The 10,121-nt window shown below is 34.7% G+C and overlaps 1 protein-coding gene across 1 annotated transcript; it reads left to right on the forward strand.

Moving 5' to 3' along the window:
• The first annotated feature begins 2,575 nt into the window (after positions 1 to 2,575).
• Positions 2,576 to 4,209, forward strand: LOC113756533 (probable BOI-related E3 ubiquitin-protein ligase 2). The gene is made up of 3 exons (XM_027300172.1): positions 2,576 to 2,772; positions 2,866 to 3,256; positions 3,388 to 4,209. The coding sequence occupies exons 1-3, from the start codon at positions 2,714 to 2,716 to the stop codon at positions 4,036 to 4,038; spliced, it is 1,101 nt and encodes a 366-aa protein (XP_027155973.1). The 5' UTR covers positions 2,576 to 2,713; the 3' UTR covers positions 4,039 to 4,209.
• The last annotated feature ends 5,912 nt before the right edge of the window (positions 4,210 to 10,121 follow it).

Raw genomic sequence — 10,121 nt, forward strand, 5'->3', positions numbered from 1 at the left:
TTCTTCTAAAATCAATTGAAAGCAATATGTAATCATATTGAAATCCAAAATAGTCCGCTCTATCGGTTTTTTATGAGATATTGGTTAGCCAAGATATGAGCCAAAACTAATTGAACCGGTTAAAAGTTGTAAAAAAAAAAATATCAGCATGAAATAATGGTTAACTGAAATTTTATCTTTTTTTTTTTAAATTCTCTGATCATATAGCTCTTAGACAGTCATTTAACCAATAATTACTTAACGAGTGTATATATGTAAACTTGCAGGCTATCAAAATTTTCACAAACGCGCTTACTTAGTCGATATTAATTGCACAATAAAAACGGACATTACTACATCAATTTTTCCATTCAGTCCTAATGGACATGCGTTAATATGCCTAATTTACAATAAATTTACCATATAAATCTACACACGCTTACATTTAATGTACTCGATATATTTAAATGATTTTCTAAATTAATTAATAATCCTGACACTTGAATTCCCTCTTAACAAGTATTAACCAGGCTCTTAACATACAAAATAATTGAAAAACATATTCACTTATAACCAAAATAACCAGTTATTATTCGGCCGAGTCGATTAACAATTCGAGTTAAAGTATTTTAATTGAGATTAAAATCAAATCCTAGCTTAGGCCACGAGGCGAGATGGCGTTGTTGTTGTTGTTGTTGTTGTATAATTATATTGTTGGTTGTTCGAAACTTGCTGTTATGGTGCACCATCCCACCACAAGATCACACCTCATCCAATATTTTGTCCGTACACTAGTTTAGACAACCACACACACATGCTGTCTATCATCCCATAATAATCCCCCATTACCGTATGGACTTATTTAAGGAAATGGGGACAACGTACCAAAACTGGGAAACCGCACATGAAACGGATACAAAATCCACCGGCCCCACCCAACGTGCCAACGGACAATCTCTGCAAAATTTCTTATTTGTTTATTTTTATTTTTAACTTTGGCCAATGTTTTATTTTTTTTTTTTAATTATAGCTTCTTGTTGTTTTTTTTCACTATTTAGTATAATCAATTTTCTTGATATTTTATTTATTTTTTAATAAAAGGCTAAAATGTAGAATATAAGGATACATGCACTTAAAAAGAAAAAAAAAAGAAGAGAGTCAACGGATTGCATGTATTTTGATTTTTTGCCAAATAAGAGAAAACTGAACCTCGCTTTTATCTTCTTCTTTTTTTTTCCTCCCTTTGTACCTACTTTAGCTCTTAGCACAGAATATAAGGATCCTTTCAACTTTTCTTTTTTCGTATTTTCCGGGGGAACAGTTAGCAATAGGAAAAGGGATTTTGTCCAGATCTGGACAACCATACACGTGCGACACAGGGGTCCCGCAACATCGAGTCATGTGGACCCCATCTGAGTGGCAGCGGGACTCAAATGTTAACATGATTGCTGACGTGGAGTCTGTTACTGGACGATGAAAACGTGGCAGAGGCCCAAAATGTCAGTTACGGCATCGAAACTCACAGCCACGTACACACGTCATCCCGCAAGTTTCACACACTCCGTAGAATTGGATGGATGGATGGATGGACGGATACATATCGATATACGTCTTGTTTGGGGAGTTGGGAAAAGAATGGACAAAAAATTTTTAATGCATATCCAAGATTCTTGTATTATTTTCTTGGATTTTTCTGACATGTATAATCTAAAAATTCATCCAAGTTACCATATGTATAGTAACGCTTATGAAATGGATCAGTGTAATAGATGTCCTATAAGTACTTGTTAAAATATAATTTTAGGTGTCATATTTTTTAAAAATGTAAAATTAATTAGGGAAAGTAAATAAATACAAGAGAGGGTAGATAAGATTAAATAGAAAAAATATATAAATATTATGAAAAGTAAATAAATATAAGGGAATGTAAATAACATTATATAAGAAAAAATATATAAATACAAGAGAAATAAATAAATATAACAAAAGGCAGGTAAGATTACATAAGAAAAAATATATAAATTGAAAAAAAAGTAATAATAATTAATAAGTATTAGGTTAAGTGAACGTTAGGCACATTAAAAGTGCACTATGGATACATATTAGAAAAACTTTTATAAAATTCACCTAAGTTACTATATATATGCACACACTTACCAATAATAATTATTTACACTTACATTTATATATTTTTTATTTAATTTTACCTACTCTTTCTTATAGTTATTTACTTTTCATAATTAATATGATGTTTCAAAAAATATAACACCTGAAGAAATATATCCCAACGAGTGTTTAATGACATATCCGAATCCATTTTCATTTATTTTCTCGTTTGGAAATTTCTCTGCCTCCATTTATTACTTTAAACCATAAAATCAGCTATCCTTTCAATTCACGGATATCAAAGCACATTTCTCATTAAATATTCACATTGAAGTTCTCACTCCTCAGTCGTCCAGTCTTCCTCTCTCTAGAATTCATTGACTTTTCCATTTCGCTTTCTCTCTCTTACCTTTTCCTTTTTTCCTCAAAAAAAAAATCCCAAAGGCTTAAATATAAACCAAATCCATTCCATTCCTCACTAGTCGCCACCTCTCTTGCGTTGCATACTCTTCTCTCCTTTCCTCTCTTCATCTCTCTGTTTTTTCCTCTCCAACAAAAACCTTCAAGAATACGAGGCAAATCCAATCTCACAAGAAGCAAAGAATAAATCTCCCACAACCCTCTTTTCATGGCAGTTGATGCAAGTCATCTCAATCTTCTTCCTCCACAACTCATGAATCCGAACAGGTACTTATCTTTTTCTGGGCTCTCTTTCTTTTTTCTTCCCATAAATTTGAGTGAAATGTTGAAAATTTTCTTCTTTGGTTTTTTTTTTTGCAGGGATTTTGCATTTTCCAATCAGGGAAACACTAACACCTTGGCATACAACAATGTTCATCAGATGGGCACAGGCTCCGGAGTCCCTTTGATTCCGGCAATTGCGGAAGGTCTCCTGCCTTTGCATCATCCAACTCTGGCTTGTGATTCTGTCCAGCCAAAAACATCTATGAATACCGATAGTGGACTCACCTATAACATGCCAGCCCCAAGGAAGCGGCCTAGAGATTCATTCGACCAGTTTAACAATGTCCCGGCAAATTTCTTCGTTACCTCCCAGCAGAAAAATAATAGCAATGATGTTGTAGCTCAATTTCCATCCTTCTTTGGAGAGCAGATTTTGCCCTTCATCAATCAACATCAATTGGATATCGATTCCATCATTTCTCAGCATGTAAGTGTTCATTTTATGTGTTTAGAAAATTTTTTTTTCTTCCTTTTTTTGGAGATTCATCTTTGTGGAATTAAGGTCAGGGGATTTTTTAAAAAAAATGTTTGCTCACTTGGGTTTTTTATGATTTGCAGACGAAGAAAATCAGGTTGGAATTGGAAGAGAGACAGAAGCAACATGCGAGAATATTAATGGCGGCAATTGGTGAAGGGGTGGTGAAGAAAATGAAGGAAAAGGACGAGCAGATTCAGAGGATGGGGAAATTGAATTTGGCGCTTCAAGAAAGAGTTAAGAGCCTTTACGTGGAGAATCAGTTATGGAGAGATTTAGCACAAACAAATGAGGCCACGGCCAACTCGCTACGTACCAACCTGGAACAAGTCCTGGCGCACGTTAGCGACGAGCGCCTCTCGGCCGTCGGAAGAGGCGGAGGAGCTGGTGTGGCTGTTGAGGATGACGCCGAGTCCTGCTGCGGGAGCAGCGATCACGGGAATGAAAGGGAGGCGGAGGAGGAGACTTCGGCGGAGCGGCGCATTTTAGCAGGCGGGATGTGCGGTAGGATTGCAGTTGAGGCGCAGGATAAGGAGGCTAACGTGAGCAGTAACAAGAACAACAACAACAACAGCAGGATGTGTAAGATGTGTGGGGAGAGGGAATCGTGTGTGTTGCTGTTGCCATGTAGGCATCTGTGCCTGTGTACAGTCTGTGGGTCCACCCTCCTTCATACTTGCCCTGCATGTAACTCTAACATGAATGCCACAGTGCATGTTAACTTGTCTTCTTGATCAATCATCAATATAGAATGAGAGGGAAAAAGGAAAAGTTAGCAGTGTAGTTTTCTTTTTAGGCCAAAGAGAAAAAGATCATCATATTAGGGGTTCATTTTGAAGATGGAAAAAAATAGTAGATAATGTAAATTTCTTTTGCCATGAGTAAATATATTGTTCATTCTTTAATTTCAAATTTTTTTTTTTACCTTTTATTCCTTCTCACACCCTTGCTATCGTCAACTCGGGTAAATAATATATATTGTTCATTCTTTAATTTCACTTTTTTTTTGTTGTTTTTTACCTTTCATTCTTTCTCGCACCCCTATTGGGAAATTGAATTTGGTCGAGTTGAAGTTGGCTTCAATCTTCTTAAATCTAATGATAAAGAAAATGAAATATCATCTTGATTTGCTTTCAAATTAGGAGAGTAATATGAAATTCAAGGTAAAGGTGGAAGTTGGCTAAAGGGTTTGCCTTAAGGCTAAAGGTGTTAATGTCAACAGCATTCATTCATCCTTTGAAGCCATCCTTTCTTTACTTTGATGGTCACCTGTTGATAGGTCATGAATGTCCAATAAAGTTAGTGTAGATATGTCCAACTTTCGCAAAGAATCCTACTTTTTCAAAATTTTCTTTGTACCTATTTGATTAAGTGGTCCTTAGGGGGGATTTTAAAAAATTAGGTGCCTAGAGGCATATTGGATTGGGGGCATTGATGATTACCCCCATTATGCTCACAGCAGCAGCAGCAGGAGGTGTGTTTTTTCACCAGTCCATTTATACTCTACCTAAAAAGATTAAAAAAGGAACAAAAGGGGAGGGGTGCAGGAATTTTGTGGGCTTGCTTGTAAAAAAATATCAAAACAGACCATGACTGGCCATTCATGGTGGAGGTCCTACAATTTGATGGGGCTGGTACAACTTGATATGATAACATTTTACATTGATTGATAGGTGGGATGTCAAAGCAAGGATGCGGAAAAGTAGAATTGATTTTGGTGTACTAATTCTAATTGGTAGCTCCATTCCAGCACAGCTAATGAAAAGAAAGTGGCCCAAGCAAAGCAAAGTCCCCCAACTCCTCCGGCATATACAGTGATGTGAAAGCAACTAATGGGATGTGCTAATTGTATTTTGATGTCGAAAGTCATGCCCCAGCTTCCTTCTCTTGTCTACTTAGGCTTAGCTAGCTAGGCTCCTTGTTTTTGTCCCCCACCCTTTATGCCATTAAAGTAGGCATCAATTTAATTAATTACGATGAATTTTCCCATGCATCTAATCAAAAGTTTATACGAGTCTAGAAATTTGTTCAACATTAAACTAAAGAGTAGTCATTTACAACTTGGTTAGTATCGTGTTTCTCATTTGCATGACAACTTTTTATAGAAGTCAAGGATTAGGTTTTTTTTTTTTTTTTGTAGAAATTGAGGGATGACAAAACTTGCCAACTGAATCTTGATTTTCGAACTAACTAGTAGCTAGCAATTCTTTTGGCTGTTGAGGCGCTTCTCAAATTATACCTAATTCAAAGCGACTAAATTCGCGTACTTCCCCATCTAAAATCCACACGTCGTCGTACGACAGATTTGGATAGCCATTATTTGACGAAAAAAAATCAGTATAAATTGCGAACGCTGATAATGGTATAAATCATTATCATCGTCATCATCAATGCATTAGGAGAGTGGATTTAGAATCTCAATTGTTTTTATCGTTGAAAGACAACTCTTTAAAATTTAGAATAAATAATGCACAAGCATTTGCTGTTTGTAGTAGTAGTACAAGACATATTTTAGAGTTAATAGGGGGTTATTAGATTCTTTTTGGTTAAAGTTAGTAGCTAGGAATTACATTTGTTGACACAGAAATTAGGGGATTGTGCTTCTAAGAATCTTCCTATAGCAAAAGACAATGTAGATCTCCTCTGGACAAAACAATGTGAGTGGAAAATGGGGGCATGTTCACATTGCCTTCAATAATGATGGCTCTCATTGAATTCCATTGACATGATGGCTAAACTAAAATCTGTAGCCATCTTCCAAGAACTTCCTTCCCCCTTCATTTATGTCCAAACACTAATCCTTTTTTTTTTTTCAAGCTTGTTCTCATTCTCAATGGCACATAGTACATATTGTTACACATGTTCCTTTTTCTTTTTCTTGTTCTTGTTAAGTGGTGAATAGAAGAAATTGGTGATAAGATGCTTGGTAATTCCCACTTGCAAAAGCAATTGTAACAATGACTAGAGCCACCCCTCTTACCTCTTTTGTCTTTCCCTTTTCATTGAAGCAATTATTAAGTATGCTGATTGTCACAATCATATGTTCCAATGTGGTCTAATTTATCCCAAGCACTAATAGAAAAAGTGAAATCATGATCACTCCACTCCCATTTTGTTTAATGTTTTTTTGCCTCTCTTTTCCCCATTTTGAAAAGTTAAGCTGAAGTTCCTGTTTTTTTTTTTTCTTGTTAATTTTTTTTGGAAGGTCTATAGGGAGGAGACAATCTACTTCATGTGCTCATATAGTACCAAAAGACCTGTAAGAGAGAACAGTTTTTACACCAGACAACATTCGTGTTTACTCAACGCAATGATATGAAAATAACTATTACATGAAAGCAATGCTACAGAATTCTTTTTCTTTTAGGGTAAAAACAGGCGGATTCTGGGGTGGTGGAAGAGGGGGGTATTTGAGCAATTCTACAGAATTAACTTTTGGTGAAAACCAGGTTCTGTCAACCTCTTGTTTCAAGTGAATTTATAATTCTTGTCTAATAAACAAAAGGCTTGTGATCATATCACAGCAGATATTTTAAATTAGCTCCACAGAAAATTTTCTAGATTTGCTGTTCAATGTTTGAGGGTCTTACACTTTTCTTTCTTTATAAAAACAATATTCTTCTTTTAACTTTTTCATATTTTTTTTATAACATATAAAATTCGAATCCTGAATTTAACAGCAATAACAGCAGGAAAGAATCAACGTTCAAAACAAGGAAACTTAGTGGATTGATAATGTCAGAAAAAACATATTGCTTGATGACATGACTATACTCGTCGTGACCAATAAATATCTCATCCTAATATTGTGAGCGTACACGCAAAAATTCAGTCTGGGATCACAAGCATTTGTTTAGAACAGCACTAAATGTACCTAAATGCTAGAATATGAGAGTCATTAATATTGCATTGTCAAAATAACTGCATTTTACTGGAAACGGTTAAATTCATCAATCCTATCTTCTATGCATTTATTTATAGGTATTTAAGAACAAAAGAATCCTCAAGCAATAAAAGATGTACATAACCATAATTTAAGTACATATACGTGCGGGTCCCGGCATAATATGGATGAAACAATGGAAGAAATGGTCATATCTATAACTTACATGCATTTCATTTGGTCAATAAATTTAGCACACAAGAAAGTGATCTACCAGTTTTTCCCCTTCCCACCCTGAACTGGATTCGCGTCACGAAGGTTTAAACTTAATAGTGAAGAAGACTCTAAGAGTCGTCCTCTAATAACTGAATCGACCCTAGTGATGAAAATTGATAGGCATATATTAATGTTTGGACTGTAAATTATTTGAGATATTTTTACTGTAGCATTTTTTTGTGATGTGATGTATATGAGATAAAAAAAATAATTGAAAAGATAAAAAGGTGTATTGAAAATTGTAATAATGATACAAACAAATATATTTTGCCAAATAATCTCCTGTCCAAACACACTCATTAATTGCTTTTAGATTGTAATCACCAATTCCATTTAGTCACATCACATACGAGCAGAAAGTGGAATTTCAAATCAAATAGTGAAAGAAGTTTTGGTGCTTTCGAATTCACACGAGGCTTTTTCCTTGTAGATATAATTTATGTAGATAAACTTCTCGCAAATTATTGCGCGTGATTGATTTTTTTTTTTTTTTTCAAATCATCGCCGTAATTGATAAGAAAAAAAAATCAAACATTATTTAATAAATAGCCGATCATTTTCCAAGTACGTTTGTAAATTTAGTTATTTAATTAATATTCATGCTTAATTATATAAATTCAGACAATCTTGATACTGTACTATTGCCACATTTTAGGATCAAAAGATTTGTTGGTCACGTTTTGTATAATAAATATCAGTAGGATTTAATTTGACAGGCACTTAATAAGAACTGAATGATACCCTGTATTCATGTCCAGATTTGAAGGTGGTTCTTGATATTCAGTGTCAGTATATTCATGTGCCAAGTGGCAGCCAAGGTCTGACACCTCAGACTCCACGTACAAATTGATTTGCACGTAGGCCCCACCACGTGTGAACACCATTGCATGGGATTCTAACCCCCTCTCGGGGCACAGGACCATTCCAACGCTAAAACCAAAGACAGGGAGAAAAAAAAAAAGAAGAAGAAGAAGGAAGGGTAAAAAAAAGAAACAAAATGAGTGGGGAGAAAAATGGTTGTCTTCTCTCTTTGTCATTTTTAACAAAACATTCCAACTTTTTGTTAACTTTCATGAACATTTTAACCTTTTTTTGTAGACTAGTCTCTTTCAAAATTTCCACCAATTATGCAAAAATAATTGTAAGAAATACTTTATTACTTCAATTTGTAATTAATAAAGTATGAAAAATGTGGTGGTAACTTGCAGTAAAGCATAAGAAGAGAGCTCTCTAAAGTTAAGAGGAAACATCTAATTGTAACCCAAAACAAAAACGAAAAACTATCAAACACGAAGTGTACGACTCATTAGATTCTCATGCATGCACGTTAGTAATATAAGTTATAATTCTCAACAAATTTTACTGTAACACATTTTATGATGCAATGCAGGCAAAATAACAAAAAACAGTTAGAAAACGAGTTTAAGAAAAATTTAATAATTCTTTTCTAAATAATTTGAAATCCAAACAACGTATTAAGGATAGTAAAATCAATCAGTACAAGTATCATAGTAAAATTTAAAAAGTACTATTCCTTTCTTCCTATTAAAAGTATCATTGCGACGAATAATTTGGAACAATTAAAATGTTGTCACCGTGAAGCCGTTATTCTTAAAAAAATTGGAATCCGAAATGCCACAAATAATTTAGTATTACATTATCTTATCATGGCCCTCTCGAACAATTATCCTAGTGAAACTAAAAATGTTCTCCTAAACTACTAGCATAGCATAGGATTTATCTACACACTAAAGGCTTAAAAAAAAAAAAAAAGAGAGGGCCAAACTAAAAGAAGAAAATCCACTTGTCAGTAGACTGCTGGTGATGATGATGACAGAATATATATATATAGGAAGGAAAGGACGAGCACAGATGTGGAGGGCCGTACATTGAACCACTAAGGCGTACTTTTTTGTTGTTGAATTTGTGCTGCCTCTGCCCCCCTAACCCAGCCCCACCCCAACCGGCATATAATAATAATAATAATAATAATAAATAAATAATAATACTACAACCACCCAAAAAAGAAAGGGGGTTAAAAAGCCTCTCTCTCCTATTAATTTAGTAAAAAAAAAGAAGCCCTTAAAACTCGCCGGTGCAGTTACTGTTACAGGACGAAAGCGACATGATGGGCTTACGTACGCTAGTGGGTGGGGACAGATGGGTTTCGTCAGGTCAGATTTCACAAGGACGTGAAACTCTCGGGTCTTTCTTTCTAACTTTTTCTTTGAAATTGTTTAGCTGCTGCCGCTGCAGCTACTGCTACTGCTGTTATTGTATTGCTTTATTTGCCCCATCTTTGGCAGGAGCGGAGACCTTGCCAAAGTCTCTCTGACCTCTAATGCCGACAAACTTGGGTAGATATCCAACTAAACTTTTTCCCCCCCTCTTTTTTATTTTTATTTTTAATATATAAATATTCATCATCCATTCCCATTATCATTTGTAGGACTATAGTACCTTCATTTTTTATGGGTTCGTGATGTTCTAGGTTACCAAGTTGGATTTTTTTCCCCCCTTCTTTAATGGATTAACCCTATTAAATTTGTGGATGGATCACCCCTAGTTTTTAACCTAAACTAATCTAATTTTTTTTTATTTTTGAGATATCTCGTTAAGTTTATATAATCTGATAAGGTTATTTTTACGATTACAAGG

The sequence above is a fragment of the Coffea eugenioides genome, unplaced genomic scaffold (assembly GCF_003713205.1).
Source record: "Coffea eugenioides isolate CCC68of unplaced genomic scaffold, Ceug_1.0 ScVebR1_23;HRSCAF=104, whole genome shotgun sequence".
Lineage (NCBI taxonomy): Eukaryota > Viridiplantae > Streptophyta > Magnoliopsida > Gentianales > Rubiaceae > Coffea > Coffea eugenioides.